This window comes from Drosophila serrata, unplaced genomic scaffold, assembly GCF_035046125.1.
Source record: "Drosophila serrata isolate PLE 108 unplaced genomic scaffold, ASM3504612v1 contig_32, whole genome shotgun sequence".
Taxonomy (NCBI): Eukaryota; Metazoa; Arthropoda; class Insecta; order Diptera; family Drosophilidae; genus Drosophila; species Drosophila serrata.
The window spans coordinates 290,419-308,913 of NW_028256930.1; the positions used below are offsets into that span (position 1 = coordinate 290,419).

The following is an 18,495-nucleotide window of genomic DNA, read 5'->3' on the forward strand; positions in this document are numbered from 1 at the left end:
ATCTAAAGAACTGTAGAAAAAAACAAAACAGAATTTATACTATATCTGTAATCACCATTTATGCCTTATTATAATTATTATAATTACAATACCAAATGATTTATTTATGGGGTTTTCCCCCTTTGAAGTATGCGAGCACTTATAACAACAGGGACAATTTTTTTAAGCCTAACGCTTAAATATTTAAATAGCGCCTTGACTTCCACTTTTGCTCACCTGTTTGGGCCAATTATGGACTTTTACCTCGTCCCATTTCTGCTCTACTCTTCACGCACCTGGCAACATCCGCAGCACAGGTGTAAAATTAGCCTGCGGCTTTTATTGCCATGGCTTTCAGCTTTGCTTTTTCTGTGCTGCTGTTGCTGCTGCTGCTGCTTCTGGCTTTTTATCGCAGGATCATTTTGAATGTCTGCCGTAGATAAAAACACGCCTAATGACAGCCGCAGCAGAGAAATGGAAATAAAACAAACAAAAGAGAGAGGAGAGCAATTAAAAAAGAACGATGCATAAATTTTAATAGCTTCAGTCATCATCATGCAATGACAGTCCTTGAGATTTGGTTTAATGGCCAATGAGCAACCTTTAAACTAAAGCCAGGTGTAATTAAGATGGATTAAAATGCAGCATGTATTAATATAACATAAGCCTTAATCATAGTTTTAAATAGTTGTTAATAATGTTTCTCCCTTTTTCCCCTTAGACCATCTCACTGCAGCAGCGGAACTTCAAGCAAAAGATTGTGGCCCTGCTCAAGCGCTTCAAGGTGAGCGAGGAGCTGGAGGGCGAGTCTGGACATCGCGGCACGGCAGCGTTACGCGGTGAACGGGACTTGGATGCGCTCTTCCAGGAGCTGGAGTCATTGTCCTGCTGCGAGGGCGATGACTCTGGCCCGGACATGGACAGCATATCGGTGGGTTCCACACCCAAGCCATCGCTGCGTCCGTTCTTCACCAATTCTAGGATAATGCTGCACGACAGCATCACCGGCAACGGTGGTGACGGTGGCGGTGGAGATCTCGGACACTTGGCGGGCGGAGGTCCCGGAATTGGGACAGCAGGTGAGTTGGGATGCGAAAGCAGACTGGTGGACAAGGGATGAGCGGGTTGCATTGCGTTAATGTATTATTAACTGGAGTTTTAACTAAACAAATTTTGCTCTATGAATTATGTTTGGCTTTCTAATTGCGTTGCGTTGCGTATGAGTTTGTGGGCGTTGCGTTGCGTTACGTTGCCTTTTGTTTATATACTTAAAACCCACAGATACACACAATATATTACCAAATATTCAGTTTAAGGGAGTATAGCTAATAAACCTAATTCATATAAATTATAGGGAACATTTAAGATCTGATTAAAAACAGGAACTTTTTCATCAGTTTCAGTTGCTGTATAAACAACTTTATTATAAATTCAATTTGTGATTCAAATTTAAAAGCATTAAGCAACATATATAGGATATATAGGTTTTTTTGTAGGGAGTCAGCACTGTGCTTTTTTAAATAGTTTATTTCCAAATAAAAACCTTGAAAAGTATAGTAATAGTATAGGAAATATAAAAGTGTAATATTTAATATAAATATCCTATATAACTTTTTTTAAAAAAGTAAAAACCATAGTTCGGCAAGAAATCGTTGTTATTTTTTCACAGTGCAGATTTTATTTTTGCCTATTTTTCAAGCGTTGTCTGCTTTTATTGCCATTGTTGACAGTTTGGGTCAAGGTTAAAAAACACAAAAATAAGGAAAAGTTGCGGAAAGGAATGCCACACACACACTCTCACACACGCATACACAACACCACGGCACACACACAGACACACAGTTGAAAAACGAAAAACAGGACAAATTGTTTCGCTTGGGAAAACTGGAGGACAGAGTCGGAGAGGAGACAGTTAATTGTCCTGGCTGACCGTTGCCATCATAGTAAAGGAGGCGCCTCACGGCCTTGTCCTTTCAACTCCTCCTCCTCTTTGTCCTCCTTCACCGGCAACAATTGTTCAACTCTTTCAACTGTGTTCCGTAGACCGTAAGTCAAGTGCTTTCGATAAGCGAATATATCCTTAGTTGTGCTTAGCGTAAAATTGAGCGATTTTAATTACATTTACTTTAACTTTTTTACTGTAATATTACTTATAAAACAAAACAAACAAGAACTACAACAACTACAGCAACAAACAGAAGAAACATTTTTGCATGGCTTGAAACAAAATCTCTCTTGCAGGCAACTCTGAGCGCCGATCATCGGATAAGAGCGACCAATTGACCAATTCATCTTACAATCTTGAAAATAACAAAAACCAAAAATGCATTCATTTAACAAACAATAACAATTCGGCAACAACACCAGGTCTGTGTACATTACAGCGAAAAAAAAAAATCAAAAATTGAAAACCCCAAAAACAGAATATATTTATATACCACCCACCCCACCCAATCAAAATTATATAGAAAACACACACCACTCGCATTATTCCCCAAAAATAACCACCGAAATGAGACCACAACACCACCGATGTGTATGAGAATAACCATATTAGAGCAGAGTCCACAGTTTGTAAATAAATAACGAGAATCCACCCAATTCAGATAGTTTTTACCATTCAGAAAAGCTAGGAAACTTTTCACTTGTCAATATTTTTGTATTGTCGGGTCTTTCGCCACCTTGAAAACTTTACGAAATCGAAGGCTTTATAGTTAAGGAATTTTAATAATCAAAGTTCCATGTGCATGTGTTAGTAACAACATTTTTGTAGCATACTTTTTTGCCTCATTTAAAGGGATTTCGCTTCGTTTCGATTTCAAGGTGGTGCCTGCCCCCCTTTTGATCCTTTGATCTCTTGCCTTGCCTCACTCACACGCACTGTCGACACCACATGCATACAGTTACACAGAGACACACACAATGTCACGAAAACACACACACCCTAGAAAATGTAAATGTATGCTTTGTACGTGTATGTAGCCTAGTTGCACCCCATCCCCACTCCACCCCATCCATGACCGCTCAAAACTCAAAGCTTCTTGGCTGCTACCCGGCACTCTTTGCATGCTCCTGATGGGAGGGGAATCTTTGATTTGTGCGTCAGTCCATTGATCGTTTGCATTGCATGTCTGGGCTGCCTTAAAAATAAACCTTATCGTCCTTAACATGTGTGAGACTTGTGTGTTGTGTGAGTTTTGCGGCATGACAATTGAACCTCGGACGCACTCATAGCTGTTTTCCAATTAATCCGGCGTAGACGTCAGTCCTCCGCCGAGCAAGAACTCCATCCCCCTAATCAGGGCCCTTCCAATTGATAAACTCTAGGATTTTGTGTTTGCTTCCCTCCCAGTTTTCCCCCCTTTCTTCCGTCACTTTCACTTTACTTTTCGTGTCGTGGTGTTTTTTTGTAGTTTTCTTTTTTCGTTTTGATTAATCGGTGCATGGCTTTGAAAATTCAAGCACGTCAAGCCGGAAATTTCGGCCTCAGGAAAATATGGCCACTTGCCGCACCTTTCCTCCCCACCCTCTCATGGTCATAAAATAAAGGAAAGCTTTAATTATATATATTTTTCGGCCCTCGTTTTTATTATTATTATTTACACTCGGCTCCTTGGGAGTGGGGAAACCCCCTCTTGGCCGGGGCGTTCTATTTTTGGAACCGATTATTTGTGGCCGTCATTCAGTCTCACGATTCTGTTTATCTTGTCTTGTTTGGTCTCGTCCGCATGTCTCTGTCCCCCTAGACTCACACCCAACCCTCACAGACCCCGTCCCCCCATTGGAGTCAGTATAATAATGCCATGGTTCTGGAAATGTGAGAAAGAAGAGGTTTCTAAGGAGAATTTATAGCTTGAAAAATGTTTTAGAAACTTCCTCTACCTTCCACATCTCCATTTTCACCTGCTATTATATTGACCCCAGCCTTAACTTGCCTTTTACTTGAATGAACATCTGATTAACCCGGTGATTTCTCCATTTTGTGCTCCCCACAGATCGCGGCAACGACAGCTCCGGGAACGAGGGCAATGCCGGCTATACGGATGGACAGAACTCGGATCCGCAGAACAGTCCACCGCGGGACAAGGATTACATGCGACTGCAGCAGATGCAGATGCAGCATCAACAGCAACTGACTCCGGTGAGCTCGGTGGCTGCCAGTTTGGGCAGCGGCAGTGTGGTCACTCCCGCCCAGACGGAGAAGCGATCACGGCTGTTCCGGACATCCAGCAATACGCCAGGGATTATGGGAAGCGGCGGCGGTGGCAACAATTCCAGTGTGAGCGGTAGTGCCTCCGGTGGCGGCAAACGGAAGCACACATTGAGTCTGAGTGCAGAGCCAAGATCCATGCTGGAGACTTGCCTGTCACCTACCAACGTTGAGCCACGCAAGCTGCTGCTCGACCAGCTGAGTCGCGTGTTTGCCGGCGAGGACAGCGCCATACCGGAGGTGGTGACCATCATCAGTCCGCCAGAGGCGCTGGGCGGCAGTGTTTTGCTGGCCAAGCTGGTCACGCTCTTTGCCAATTCCTTTAAGCCGGCCTTCGTGCCCCAGAACACGGCCGAGGTGAAGGCGGTGCTGCAGGCGCTCATGGCTAAAATTCAAAAGTAGTAAGTATTAAACCCACTCCAGGGGAAAGGAATGGATCCTCTAATAACTTCTTGCCGTTTCTCAGTTGCAACTCCAATGCCAAGCCGCCGCATACGGTCAAGGTGCTTCTCATTGGCGGGGATTGGCTGCAGGGAGCCACCCTGAGGCATTACGTGGAGCTGATGGGAGTGCGGCCACCGGACTGGTTGAATCATCTGCGCTTTTATTTGGTGCCCGTCGGTGGCACCTGCGGCAGTGTGGCGCGACATCTGAGTCAGATGGATCAGGCCTATGCCGCCATGTTCGGTTCGGATAACTGGGCGCAGCTGTGCGAGCGAGCGGCGGCCACAGCAGCGGCGGTTAGTGCGGTAACCACAGTGAACGCCACGGCCCTTACGGCAAACTTGGCCGATGCGGCAGGTGTAGCGAAGTCAGACATCGCTGAATTGGTACAGCGCATCCAGCGTTATCTGCATGCGGCTGGACCCTGCACCCAAATACCCATCGCCGAGGCCATGGTAAACTACAAGGACGAGGACTCCTGCCAGATCTTTGTGCCGTTCGTCAGTGTAAGTCCAAACATAAGTCTATTAATCAGGCCAGGTGTGATCATTGTCCATTGACTACTTGCAGGATGTTCGCATTGGTTATCTCGACGCACAGGCCTCGCTGGATCTTGAGGAGAATGCTGGTGGCTCCAATGCCGCCGGCAGCGGATTGGGCTCTGCATCTGCCTCCAGCACGGCCATTATCCCGATTGGCAGCCAGAGCTCGCCGAATGTGCATGGCGTCGTGGTGTCTGGATCTCCGCCCCAGCAGCAGCAGAGCATGGGACGCATCTCGCCGCCGCTGCAGACACCGCCGTCATCGGCTTCCTCGCACCGGGAACGCAATACCAGCGAGTCCCTGAGCACTCCTTCCTCACTGCAGCAGCAAACTTTCAGCGGAGCGCTGGCAGCAGCCGAGGCGGTGGAGCTGCAGGTGGACTACTGGCCGCTGGTGAGGCCGGGAGAGGGGCATGCCAAGGAGTCGAAGAGCGGCACGTCCAAGGGCAGCGATGCCGGCGGCAAGAATAGCATTAAGAGTACGTTTAGGAACCTGCAGGTGTGGCGACTGCCACAGCATGCACAGCAATTGGGTGATATGTTCAATGGACTGACTGTTAGTTTCGCCACTAAGGAGAAGAAGCAGAAGCAAAGTGAGTAGTTGTCGAATTCCGGAAATTGTTCTTTCTTTTACTTATTGCTGCCTGCCTTCATTTCATTGTAGTTATGCGCTTGGGTAAGAAGAAGGATAAGGAGCGTGATCTTGAGAAGGAGCAGTGCGTCGAGGGTGTGGCACGTCTGATTTGTTCACCCAAGCAATCGCATCCAGTGCCACTAAGAGGTGAGTGTTCTCTGCTGTTCCTAAAGGCTTCGATTCCACTAATATCCCATTCTACTTGACAGTGTACATCGATGGCACCGAGTGGACGGGCGTCAAGTTCTTCCAGGTATCGTCGCAATGGCAGACGCATGTCAAGAACTTCCCCATTGCGCTCATCGGCTGCACACCCATGTCCTGTGCTGAACTATCCTAGTCATTTTAAAACCCCCGAGCTCACGCGACGGCAAGGCCCCCGACTCACCCTCCTCCTCCTCACAAAAGGACACAGATACACAAAGCAGGGGAGCCAAAGCCAGTCACTTGCGCGGCAATAAATATATATATTTAAAACTAAAAAGAATGATTATTTATATTTATATAATTAGTATTTGTAAATTTTTAGTTAATAAACCAGAGTCTAGCTTGTAACGATTTCATTTAAGTTTATTTCCGCACTTGAAATTGTGAATTAATTGCGACTCTTGACCAGGACAACCCCAAACACAGACAACAGACAAGCAGACACTATACCACATCCACATAGCTTAAAGATATGCTTAAAGTAATTATTAACTAACGAACAAGGCGTATCAAAATATGTATCCTGTCTAGAACTAAAAGCAGTCAATCTTTGTAGATTCAGTTTCGAGAATTTCAATGACACGTTGCTATTGCCCGTCAGCATGTTATAGCATATTAAATATCCCTCAACCAACCAGGAGCTGTAGGCCCCACATGATCTCAAAAATCGTTGCTCCCTGGATGGCCAACTAACTATCAAACGTATCTAAATGTTATGTGCGCAGCATTGCTAAAGCTAATTGACAAAATCCTGACATATTTAACCAAGCCCGTCGTCTATGTAACTACCTAAAGTCGGAAAAATATCTGTGTGTGAAATTATATACAATACATATACTATATATAGGATATAGTATACCTATCTTATCTGAACCATATACAAACAATGTGTACTACTCTTATTGTTGTGATTTTGTGAAATTTCAAAGTGTGAAGCGTTTGAAGAAGCGAATATTTATACATGTATACATAAATCTATATACAGACAGCAGCCGCGTAGCCGAAGATAGTTCGATATATCATCGATGTACTATATATTATATTCTTTATATACCCCCTCCCCCACCCCTCGAAAATCGCATTCGTTTCCCCGTAGTAGTTGCGAACCGATTAAACACGAAACACTGCGTGAGAAAGATGAGAATGAGAAGGAGGAGCGAACGTTCATGGTGCGTAGATTGCGTTAAGCGAAGTGGAAGTATTATAAGGCGTGTGTGTATTTATAATTGTACTATTAAATATATATTAAAGTTAAATACGAAAATATTTGGTCTCTTTATTGAACACAAGTGTGTGATCTGGTTTCAGGATCAGCGCACATGAAGCACCTGCTGGGGCAGACCGTTGACTAGAATGGAGCGCTCGTTCAGGCCCAAGGAGCCGCCTATGCCACCTGGTGGCTGCAGAAAATCATTGTCCGGATATCCCTTTGGCTGTGCAAATTCCTTTAAATTGGCATTGCTCTCGCTCAGTGCTTCCAAGGACCAAACGGCCAAATTATTGGTCTTGCCATGTCGGGCCAAGACATAGTACTGCGGGAGAATCATCAGTCAATAGAGTCACAACTGCTACAGAGAGTTACTTACATTATCCTGTATGTCCACCAGGTAGCCCACAATGAGGGCCCAATGAGCTCGGTGTCCGGACTTTAGGCAGGGCGCATGATTCACATCAGCATCGTAACTTTTAGTAGGAAGTTAACATTTGATTTAAGGATAACCAGCATGTATAAAGATATGTTTCAGTTAACAAGCAATGAAAACCTTTTTTTTATGACATTTATTAACCTATACAGATACAATTCGTATAAATGCAGGTGTGAATACACGTGAAACTGAATCAGACTCGCACTAGCCCACTCGCATGGGTGGCGACACCAGGATAACACCGTCGCCTCGCACAAACAGCATGGGAATGGTGCGTTTCGCCGTTTTGTACACCTCCTCATAGGTCTCCTCGTCGATCTCTACGGTAGTCACCGTCTCCTCGGCGTCGCCTAAAACCATGTTCAGATGCTGATCGAAGGCCTGCCAAAAGGATTACTTCGAAACTATGCCAAAGGCCAGATGTACACCTATTGAACTTACATGCAGGCGTCCTCGCAGCTCCCGTTCGTTCCGCATCTTCACGTACACCTTTTCATCCAAGCTCAGTCGGATGAGATCCAGGGGCTCCTTCACCGGCAGAATAACCTGACTGAGCTGCAAGTTCAGGAATGAGCGGGGTTTCTTTGTAATTTATAACTTGCACCTACCTGTTCCTCTTCGGTGGCCATTTCATTAAGAAAATTACACCTTGTTTACAAATAAGCGAAAATTTCGCAAAATCAGTCGGCTTATTTTTTTTTTTTTAACACTAAACATGCGCGACTTTAACAGCACTTGCTGCTAACAGCGTGCTGTTAACCGGGCTACCGTAACTGTTAGGCGCAAACGGGGGTTGAAATGCGGGAAACCTGATATCTGAGACTCGGTTTAAACTATAATTATGAAATTATTTTTGAAAAGGATACGGCACTAGGAGGCAGCCACCAGCTTTCAGCAGCTCCTTGACTTTCTTGCAGCTGAGATTGCCCTGGTGCAGCTGGCAAGCTCCAGGTCCTGGCAGGTATTTCCGCGTTAGCTCAAATAAATACTGAGCACTGAAAAGTTCTCCATTTATTGTGAACTCCTGGTTAATGGCATCCTCCAGAAGACGCGCTGCTGTGGGTTGTCCTCCGAGTAAAATGCTCAGGGCTGTCAATCCGCAGGTGGGGCCAACCTAAATAAATGGAATCCTTAGCCTGAAACCTGAAGCTCCTTGCATTCCAGAGCTCACCTGCAGTATGCTAGGCACGGAGTAGTACTGGCAGTGTTTCGGTGGAGCATATTGGCACACGCGACTAAGATAGCATCCTTTCTGCAGCTCCGGATATTCCCAGGCCCAGCTGCATTCGTCGCTGGTTATGTTGACAACAGTTCGTTCTCTGGTCACAACTGGTGCCACGGAAGTGACTTTCAGGGGAGGCGCTGGTGGTGGTGGTGGAGCAACAGGTGAAATATGTGACATTATCCTGAGCAGAAAATAAATAAATTAACTTGGCTAATTGACAGAAACAGCTGTTTGGGCCAAATAAATATAATAACAGCGAGCTGTTATCGATAATCGATACATCACTTATTGTCATCTCTGCCGCACAGTGGTTAGATTTACTAAACCGACAAATAAATACGAACTCCATACTTTAGCTTAATTGTATATGATTTATTGTAAACTCTTCATTGTTGTGTAAATTAAACCAAAAGCATGGAAAAAAATCATAAAATTAATCAGTGGAATAAAGTACATACCAGATATACGCAATTTACATACATGTTTTACCGAAAAACAAGGAGCAATTTTACATGGAGTACTATTTATAATTATAGGATATTATTTACGAGTAACGTAATTAACTAATCGAAATTCACACTCGAATATCTTGCAAGGGCATATAGGTATTTGGATCTGAGCCGATCAGAAGTCGATGGTGCGGCAAAGTATGTCGTTAATTACATTTAAAAAAGGTTAGTATTCTTTATTAAATTTACAATCACAAGATTTTTTTGTTTTTTGCTTCGAAGATACTTGTATACTCAATGTTGTTACTGTTGTTGTTGTTGTTGTTGTTGCAAAGCTTGCAGCGGTTACGTGCAAAATTTGACTAATTAAATGGCGAAAATAGTACTAGGGAGAAGGCGGGCGGTTATTAACATGAATTTTTAAATACGAGAGCACACAGAGCACTGATTTTTTACTTATTAAACGATTGGGTCGTGAATTTGGTTGGATTCCGGAATATTGCGGTTAAAGCCCTTGCCTAGAGTCTGCTGCGTCTGCCGATGTTAAATCTGAATCTGATCTTTGCATCCTATCTGTTAATTAATTACTATGCTGTTGTTGCTGAAATTGTTTTACTTAAACATAGAACACTCCTCCATCGTCGTCCACCGAGTTGCTTGCTTCTCTTGTTCATATTATTATGTTGGAAATATTATTTAATAATATAGATTGTGTAATAATCCCCGCTGCGACTGCTATTGCATTAGCACTGACAGTTGTCAGGGTTTGAAGGACGATTGGATTGTGGGCCCAAGGTTATCTGATCGGGGAAATCGTTGATGACCTCAGCCTGTAGCAAAAAAAAAAGGAATTAAGAGATGTGCAACACTAAGGGAACTACTGATGTTGATACGCACCTCTGCCTCCAACTCGAGCGCATTCTTGGCTATGATTTGAAACGCCATCTCCACGTTGATGCCCTCCTTGGCGGACGTCTCGTAGTAGGGTATGTCGTTCTTCGATTGGCACCACTGCTGCGCCCGACGCGTGGACACCTGACGGTTGTCCAGGTCCACCTTGTTTCCTAGCACCACAAAGGGAAAGTGCTCGGGATCGCGTGGACTGGCCTGTATTAAGAACTCATCGCGCCATGAGTCGAGATTCTTGAACGAGTTTGGCGCCGTCACGTCGTAGACGAGCACACAACAGTCAGCGCCGCGGTAGAAGGCCACACCGAGCGACTGGAAGCGTTCCTGGCCAGCAGTGTCCCAGATCTGCACGAAAAATGCAATTAGGCATCTTTTGATAAGCGGCAATGCAAGAGGGTGGTGAACTTACCTGCATTGTGACAACTCGGTCGTTGACAACCACTTCTTTCGTGCAGAAATCAGCTCCGATCGTAGCTTTGTATTGGTTGGAGAAGCGTTTGTTTACATACTGATTCATAAGCGAGGTCTTGCCCACGCTGCTGTCACCCAGAATGATGACTTTCAGGAGTGATTTTCTGCGGCTGGCCATTGTTATGTATGTTGGAGGGCTGGTTCACTCGGATACGATGGTTCTTTCGTTTGGATTTTGGCTTTTTCTGCAAATAGTATCGATTTGGGTGTTAAAAATACCACTGCCTAATGCGATTACAAATGGGAAAAGGAATAGCACACGGCGTGGCAACAGCTGGATTGGCCAGTGCATGATGAGACGGACAACAGTGCGAGGTACTGATCCATTCAACGCTGTGATAAACGCGCAAACACATGAGTCATTCTGTGCAGTCCACAATGAGTGATCGCAATACAATGATAAGCGGAGAGGGGAAGTTTGGCTGGCCCGCATAGGGGCGATAAAGCGTGATCACTGCTTATTAGCTGGCGGAGCTGCGGAGAAAGTGAGCGAGAGCCACAAACAAAGACCGAGGTCACTTCAAGTAATAGATGGACGGACACCACCAGCAGCAACCGACAGGCAGGGAAAACGCCCATTTCCACACTTCCTCGGTTGACCCTGAAGGGGGAGTTGCACTGGGGCAGCAATGAAATTAGTGCGAAATGGCCGAAAAGGCTGATGCCACCCGCTATCCTCCTTGTAGTCCACGAACAACTTGTTTTTGTGCATCACAAGTACACACAAATACACACAGCCAGCCCACCATTACGGCGGAGCACCACAGTTGCGTCAGTGTGCGTGGGCCTTTGTGTGTACATTCGTGTGTATGTTCGTTGGAGCCCCTCCAATGGCATTTTCCGTGTGCAGTTTTTGCCTGCTGCGTAACATTTTTTTGGGCACTGCACCTTCGTTTTTCACTATTTTTCCGTTACACTGGCACTTACTATGAACACTTAATGAACAGTCTGCGAGTTGTTTCTTTGTGGTTCGCCTCAATTTTATGAAAATACTCAATTAATTACGCAGTGAATTTTGTTGTTTTCTCGCCAGGAGAATCGCTCTCATCACTAATGTGCAATCGATTGCACAACATCGATAGGTATTGCGGAGACCCATCGATAGATCTGCCAACATCTTTGGGCAATCGAAAGCTAGCCAACACTGTTTTATCAGCCCAATTAACGTATCCTATTTTTTTGTTGAAATTATCACTGAAAACTATTGACAATACCTTTAGGGACCGAACGCTGCCACACGCTGGACCCTGGGGCATAAGGAGGAGCCAAGAATCGACATGGCCACGCTTCCGCCGCGCAAGAGTCAGACGCCAACACGGATCTGCATCTCCAAGCAGCACCTGACGCCGCTCCAAACATTGCTCCAAATGGGCTTTCCCAGGCACAGAGCGTGAGTATTCCCCGCATCTTGTCGGGTGGCAGTAGTCCAGACCAATCCCCTCTTCAATAGAGACTGGCCGGGTTAGATGTTGGTCCACCGAAGGGGTCGCTGGTCGAGGGAGGCAAAGTATTGATTTTTTTTCAACGCCCGCAGGGAGAAAGCTCTGGCTTCGACGGGCAATCGAGGCGTTCAGATTGCCTCCGACTGGCTACTGGCACATGTCAACGATGCCACGCTAGACGAGTGCGCACCCAGGGAGTACATTATTTATGCTTGCCCCACGGGTCCGTTTCTGCAGCAGTTGGAGGAATTCTGGGCCAAGTCGCGCAAAATGTGCGGCTGGAACGGAGCCCACAATTACGTGCCCCACATAACGCTGGTATCGTTTTTTAAGGTAAGCATTTAGATACGAAAGTCCAAAACGAATTTTGACGCCGTTCGATCTATTTACAGGCTCCGGATGAGTGCTCCCTGCAGTTGTCAAAGGCCCTCAAGCAGGTGGTGGACATGACTGGCGCTCTGCTTGACCGTCCGCTCAAGCTGGAGCCCTATATGAGCCAGAACTTTATGGGCTTCTTTGTGTCCGAAGAGGATGCCAATTATCTTAAGCGACTGGCCCTGCAGTACGTCAAGGAGGTTTCCAACTCAAGTATGCCCCCACTGTTGGTTGCACACTCTCTTTGGGTTGTTTTTTGGTTTACCTTTCTTACGTTTCTGTTCGGTTCGGCTAACGACTTTTCCAAGTTTCGGAGTGGCTTACGGTTATGTTATATTCTACTCTCTTCCTGCTACTTGCTACCTACTAATCCCCGGAATCGGAATGCTGAACAGTCATAAGCGACACCTACGAGCAGTTGGACGCCATTGTGGCCTGCTTCCCATGGTGCGGAGCTGTCTCCTCGGGCACTCGGTGCATTCCACGCAGCAGTCGATGTAAGCCAATAGCCTAGAACCATTAGAATGCATAAAATGGGCCCTATCTGCTTATCTGTAGAAACTCACTCACCCGATCACCCTCTTATCACACGATGCATGCCTCACTCACCCGCTATAGTAGATAATTTACTAATTTTGACGGCACTCGCCGTGACGCTGCTAATTGTAGTTTATTGTTTTTCACATTTAGAGCTCTATACATACCAAGGTGAATCGACTTTTTTGGTTCCTTTCTTGCTTTCTTTTTCATTTTTAAATTCACTTTGAATTGGATGTTAGACTACCTAAAATATATAATAAAAGAAGAATTATTTAAGGGCCAAACATCCAAATACTTATAATTTTGACGCTGGGCATTCCCTAAAGATTACTTTATGCGATAATGAATTTTTTGAGTACATTCCTTATCAAAAGATCGAGTCACCCTGGCCACCCTAGACAGAAATTCGCATATAAGCAGGCCCCACCGCTCTAAGTTTCCATTCAGTAATTGGCTGTCCCATCCAGCGATCGGTCACTAATAGCTTCTATCTCCAACTCTGACTCCCCGTAGCCATCTCACTCGAGCCACACGTAAAGAGCCTGCACCTGACGCTCGCCTACCAGTTCCCGCAGGCACAGTTCAATGCACTGAAAGCACTCGTGGAAACACTAGACGCCAGCTGCGCCTCCAATTGGGAACTGCGCCTCTATTCCCGCGATCCGCGGCTCGCAACCAAACAAGTTAGAGCGCTTGGCACACACATCTAACGACGAGTTCTAATCCCAAATTGCTTTCTTTGCAGGTCCAGAAGGTCGTATATCCACACAACCCGCACGAGACGGATGAGTTGGAGCTCCGGATTGGCGACTACATCTACTTGAACAGCGACGTGGTGGACAGCTCCAGTGACGGCTGGGCCGAGGGCATTTCCTGGCTAACTGGAAGCACGGGTCACCTTCCCGTTAACTACACCGAACGCACTGCCGAATCGGACGCCTGGACCTTGCATCGAGTGGTTCAGCTGTCGAAGAGCGTGGCATCTTCCCTGACCTCTGCCGAAGATCTGGACATTGTGGACGGACGCAGCATATCGACGGAGCCTGAGGAGCGCCAGCGTGACTTGCAGCAGGGTAGGCCATCAATTGTTGATTAAAATTGAGTTTTTGTGCGCGTAGAAGAGAAGCCTACTCTTAATTATTGATTACAAATCTACATTTTAGGGCTACCAAGTTATATTTTATTTTAATGCCATACATTTATCTTTTTTTAGATACAGCACATCCCGAGATAATTGAGGGCTCGTCGTTCGAGGAGTCCGAGCAGAGTGTTGAGAAATATTTGCGGCAGACACTGAAACCCTGCTTGGAACTTCCTTCCGTGCAGTTGCTCAACAGCCAAAACCTAACCCAGCAACACAACCCAAACACGCCCACAATCGAGATTACGACCAATATGTCTTCCTGCTCCACTTCCATATCCAAGCAGCCGGTGGACGAGATCATGGTGGAGCCACCGACTGCTCAGCCACCACGTCCAGACGACACACTCAGTGTCCACTCTGACCACTCACTGCAGCCGGGCTCCATGGATGCCTCGCACGCCAAAAACCGAAAAATCTACATTATGCGGCATGGCGAGCGTGTGGACTTCACTTTCGGCACATGGATTCCCTACTGCTTCGATGAGTTCGGTAACTACATGCGGAAGGATCTAAACATGCCCAAGGCACTGCCACGTCGAAAAAATAGCCCCGAGGGCTGGCAGAATGACTCACCGCTGACCAATATCGGTGTCTACCAGGCCAATCTTATTGGACAGGCCTTGCTGGAGGCTCAGGTGCAGATCGACCATGTCTACTGTTCGCCCTCATACCGCTGCATCCAGACCTGCACCAGTGCTCTAGACGGGCTAAATCTTACGGGCAAGCACAAGATCAAGGTGGAGCCTGGCCTGTTCGAGTGGATGGCCTGGTATCCCAGCGGTGTGCCGGATTGGCTGACCAAGAACGAGCTGGTCGAGGCCCAGTACAACGTCGATTTGGACTACGAGCCTGTACAGCCGTCTTCCGACCTGACCGTCCGCCTCAAAGAATCTACAGAGCAGTTTTACGAGCGCAACAATGATGTTATTCAGCAGCTGTTAGAACAGACGAGTAAGTGGCACCACGACAAGGTTCTATCGTAGATAAACTCATTGTTATTTTTTCCCTCAGCTGGAAATATTCTGGTCGTGGCCCATGCGACCACACTGGACACATGCTCTCGTCAGTTAACCGGCGGCGCTCCCCGCAGTACGAACGAACTGCGTCAGGTCATCCATAAGATCCCGTACTGCAGTCTGGCCACTGTTGAGCAGATGGATGGCGTTTGGAAGCTGGTGGAGCCTGAGTGCCTGCCGGTGACGCACTCGAAGAATCCGCGATTCGAGTGGAATGCCTTGTCGACCACCTAGTGCCAGTGTTTAGAGCAGTTTCTGTGCAAGCACTGAGACGCGAATTGTGGATCGATGGGGCTGGGCCAAAACAAGGGGGCGCACGGAACGGAACATACGTAAATTGATTGTTTAGGTAACTTAAAGTTATATAATTTGCTGTTCAGGCATTGACGCTTAACTAAGCTGTTTGTAACTGCCATTAAAATTGAAGTTGTAAGCGACAAAAGCGATTTAAGTTGCATTGATTGGTGCAGAATCCATCATATTAAACAATAATTAACTTAGCTTGAGCGCTTTGCTTGCCTATGGACACATACTTTATTGCAGTCAATGCGATGTATCGACTATATATATATTGAATATATGCCAGTAATTATAGTTATTGAGCGCTAGCTCTCCGCTTTAGCCATAGATTAACTTGCTCTGTTGCTAGCTTAGTTGTTTGGATCGCTCGATTAGCCTTGCTGCGTAGCGCAGCTTTATCTTTTAGCTACCTAAATATATATCCAAGAGGCAGACATTCTCAGCAATCTGTTTAGAGATCACCGCGAACGTAAAGTCCCAAAACACAGTAACATAAATCGATATTATCGACTAGATTTAGAAGTACAAACATGCCCATGTAACAACGCACAACATAATGGAACAATAAACTATTTACATACATTATCTTGTACTCCATTGAGATCGTATTTCGCTTCGTCGATCCCCGAGAGAAAAGACCTGACAAATTATTGCATTGTCTTGTGCGACTCGGAAGGGGTCGGCCTTTATTTAATGCGAATATAATTAGAATTAGTAATGTAATTGGTTTAGTTGTTAAATCTAATAATATATATAATTGCTGAACATATTACTTGAATTTCATATCTGCTGCGTTTTGTATTCTTTATGGATTCGGTAATATATAACCCTATATATATATACTATATGCTTGCTTTGTTTAGTTTGTGTCTGTATTTGATTTAAAAGAGAAAACCAGCAAGGCGCTTCGTCGGAAAGTAGTTCCAATCCGTTGAAAGTCGCTTACGGATTCGCTGCCGCTTAAGTATGTTAAGCATTAAAATGTTACATAAAAGTAATTAAAAGGCGATCAATTCAAGTACGCCAACGTTGCGAAGAAGATGAACCAGCAGAGGGCGTAAAATTGCTATGGAAAGAGATGCTGGGAAAGCTCCCAGCTCTCGGCTTAAGCGAACGGCCGCCAAGCTGGGATGAACTCAAAGGCTAGCAGCAGCAGGAGGACGACGGCCAGCAGGCCTGCCCTCAGCCAGGATCATCGTCTCGCCGCCGGCCTGTCCAATTGTTAGCACTGCACCTTTCCGAACTGAGCACGCCGCTCCTGATACTCCCGGTACTCCTTATAGTGCATCTGGATCTCCTGCGAGCGATAGCGCGTTAACTTGATAGACTTTCGCATCTCCTGGGTAATTGCTGCCCGATAGCCGCCCTTGCGCAGGAGCGAATCGATGGTCTGCAGCTGATCCCAGCCCTGTTCGGTGGCTACCTGCGGCAGGTAGGTGGCCGTGCGCTTGCAGCCACGCTCCGTCAGGAACTCGATGCGAATCCCATGCACACCGAGCTGCCAATCCAGGTGCCCCTGCGCCTCCTCAAAGTTCTGTAGGATCGACACAGAGACCGTAAGTCTTGGCAGCTCGTCGCGCGAAATGGGAGCGAAGCGTGAGTCCTTAAAGGCGCTGGTCAGGGCGTACTCTCGCAGACCATGATGCAGCTCCATGGCGCTAAACGTGCCGATGCAGCCACGTAACCGTTTGTCGCGACCAATCTTCCAGGTGACGAACAGTGGATAGGCGTCGTTGCTGAACATCGGCATCGCCGGCCCGTCCACGTTGTTCAGCTCACAGTCGAGCACCTCGAAGCAGAAGAGGCACATATCCGGCACTGCCACGCTCTTCATGCCACCGTGGCCGTTGGAGAACCCCCGCTGCGGCTGGTGCACCATCTGCTGGTGCTGGTACTCGCCGTTGTCCCCATTGCTGGAGTGCGGCTGCTGCTGCTGGTAGTTGTTGTAGTGGGAGTTGGACATGCTGCTTGTTAAGTCAAGTACGCTAATTACGTTAGGTAGGCTACGATGGCTACGATGGCTACGATGAGTGTATATTAAGATTATAGCTAATGGCAGTGCACGTTGATGCTCCAAGTTCAATAATAACACAACAGAACAGCCCCAGGAAGGAGTTGCACAGAAACGCCAGCCAAGCGTGTCCTCTAATCCAAGTGTGGTATTGTCCTGTAAAGGGAATGCGAGGTGTGAGTTTCGCCAATGTCGGCCGGTGGCCAGTGTGGGCGATCGCTTACCGTCTGCGGGGCAAAACTAGGTCACCTGCTGCTGCCCTCCAGTGTATGTAGTCTTTCCTGTGAAGCCTGCACCTAGCACCTTGCACCCTGAGATCCAGTTCCAGTTCCAGTTGCGGACCTCGACCTCGTCCTGTCTCCGTGTTCCTTGGCTGCCGTCCTGCTGCTTAGCTAGAGCTCATAAGCACTTCATCGAACTGCTCTCCACTGGTCCGCTGCCGCCGCTGCTTCTGCTGCGTCTGCAAATAAGGGAATGGAGGATTGGGGAGAGTGCCTTTTTTCACGGGGTCTCCACTTCGCCCGAGCGATCTTCACCTTTCGTTTCACAACAGCCTCTATCGGAATGCGGAATGCAGGGGAGAGATTGGCGGAGAGACGGAGGAGAAAGCAGGCGAGCACTGCAGTTCTCGCTGTCTCTGTCTCACTGCCCCCTATCGCTTTAATTGCTCTTTGTTCGCATTGCCAGTTCCCCCACCCCCGCGCTGACCAAGGCCCACGCCCTCAAGCATGCACGCGGTTCTTAGTTTTGGGTGTCCTATATAGGGATTTTCGGGCACGTCAGGTGCTTTTTAAGTACTCTATTTTACCTTTTTTTAATGTAAACAAATTTTACACTTTTTTACGAGTTCAGGGCAAACTAGAGATGGTCGTTTCCACAGCCAGGGCCTCAGCTATTAATCGATTGCCGTCTATCGGATCAGCTGGCACTTTCCAACACTTTTTATCGATA

The 18,495-nt window shown here is 46.6% G+C and overlaps 6 protein-coding genes across 16 annotated transcripts in view; 2 read left to right on the plus strand and 4 right to left on the minus strand.

Moving 5' to 3' along the window:
- KrT95D (phosphofurin acidic cluster sorting protein KrT95D) overlaps window positions 1-7,280 on the plus strand; it is a 41,809-nt gene extending 34,529 nt beyond the window's left edge. For 4 of the 7 annotated variants that reach the window (XM_020962118.2, XM_086833924.1, XM_086833956.1 and 1 more), the window contains 6 exons: window positions 701-1,058; window positions 3,975-4,590; window positions 4,656-5,139; window positions 5,204-5,768; window positions 5,840-5,956; window positions 6,019-7,280. In XM_020962118.2, the coding sequence (XP_020817777.2) occupies window positions 701-1,058; window positions 3,975-4,590; window positions 4,656-5,139; window positions 5,204-5,768; window positions 5,840-5,956; window positions 6,019-6,149 (2,271 nt within the window). In that variant the 3' untranslated portion in view covers window positions 6,150-7,280. Of the gene's footprint in view, window positions 1-700; window positions 1,059-2,220; window positions 2,347-3,974; window positions 4,591-4,655; window positions 5,140-5,203; window positions 5,769-5,839; window positions 5,957-6,018 lie in introns of all 7 variants that reach the window. The other 3 variants (XM_020962117.2, XM_086833940.1, XM_086833933.1) reach the window with 1 other exon arrangement.
- LSm3 (U6 snRNA-associated Sm-like protein LSm3) lies at window positions 7,216-8,530 on the minus strand. Its single transcript, XM_020962123.2, has 4 exons — window positions 8,271-8,530; window positions 8,104-8,217; window positions 7,603-8,043; window positions 7,216-7,548 (listed from the first exon to the last, which is right to left on the minus strand). The coding sequence occupies exons 1-3, from the start codon at window positions 8,289-8,291 to the stop codon at window positions 7,867-7,869; spliced, it is 312 nt and encodes a 103-aa protein (XP_020817782.1). The 5' UTR covers window positions 8,292-8,530; the 3' UTR covers window positions 7,216-7,548; window positions 7,603-7,866.
- On the minus strand, window positions 7,216-9,144 carry LOC110191309 (actin maturation protease). Its single transcript, XM_020962122.2, has 4 exons — window positions 8,834-9,144; window positions 8,529-8,776; window positions 7,603-7,699; window positions 7,216-7,548 (listed from the first exon to the last, which is right to left on the minus strand). Exons 1-4 carry the CDS (start codon window positions 9,062-9,064, stop codon window positions 7,327-7,329), a joined length of 798 nt encoding a protein of 265 aa, XP_020817781.2. The 5' UTR covers window positions 9,065-9,144; the 3' UTR covers window positions 7,216-7,326.
- A 402-nt stretch (window positions 9,145-9,546) lies between these two features.
- Rab7 (RAS oncogene family member Rab7) lies at window positions 9,547-11,768 on the minus strand. The gene is made up of 4 exons (XM_020962237.2): window positions 11,644-11,768; window positions 10,655-10,901; window positions 10,234-10,590; window positions 9,547-10,166 (listed from the first exon to the last, which is right to left on the minus strand). The coding sequence occupies exons 2-4, from the start codon at window positions 10,832-10,834 to the stop codon at window positions 10,080-10,082; spliced, it is 624 nt and encodes a 207-aa protein (XP_020817896.1). The 5' UTR covers window positions 10,835-10,901; window positions 11,644-11,768; the 3' UTR covers window positions 9,547-10,079.
- Window positions 11,750-16,316, plus strand: Epp (Ecdysteroid phosphate phosphatase). Of its 4 annotated transcripts, none has more exons than XM_020962232.2 (8): window positions 11,750-12,106; window positions 12,251-12,491; window positions 12,551-12,746; window positions 12,929-13,030; window positions 13,587-13,756; window positions 13,819-14,146; window positions 14,287-15,168; window positions 15,229-16,316. In XM_020962232.2, exons 1-8 carry the CDS (start codon window positions 11,994-11,996, stop codon window positions 15,465-15,467), a joined length of 2,271 nt encoding a protein of 756 aa, XP_020817891.2. In that variant the 5' UTR covers window positions 11,750-11,993; the 3' UTR covers window positions 15,468-16,316. The 4 variants fall into 4 exon arrangements, with proteins under 4 accessions (XP_020817891.2, XP_086690099.1, XP_086690109.1 ...); XM_086833973.1 differs by having other exon boundaries at window positions 11,769-12,106; window positions 12,167-12,491; XM_086833983.1 differs by lacking the exon at window positions 13,587-13,756 and having other exon boundaries at window positions 11,769-12,106.
- LOC110191381 (uncharacterized protein CG5902) lies at window positions 16,181-18,481 on the minus strand. Of its 2 annotated transcripts, none has more exons than XM_086834005.1 (2): window positions 18,353-18,481; window positions 16,181-18,004 (listed from the first exon to the last, which is right to left on the minus strand). In XM_086834005.1, exon 2 carries the CDS (start codon window positions 17,494-17,496, stop codon window positions 16,756-16,758), a length of 741 nt encoding a protein of 246 aa, XP_086690131.1. In that variant the 5' UTR covers window positions 17,497-18,004; window positions 18,353-18,481; the 3' UTR covers window positions 16,181-16,755. The 2 variants fall into 2 exon arrangements, 1 of the variants encoding a protein (XP_086690131.1); XR_015271970.1 differs by having other exon boundaries at window positions 17,822-18,004; window positions 18,081-18,465.
- Window positions 18,482-18,495: the final 14 nt, after the last annotated feature.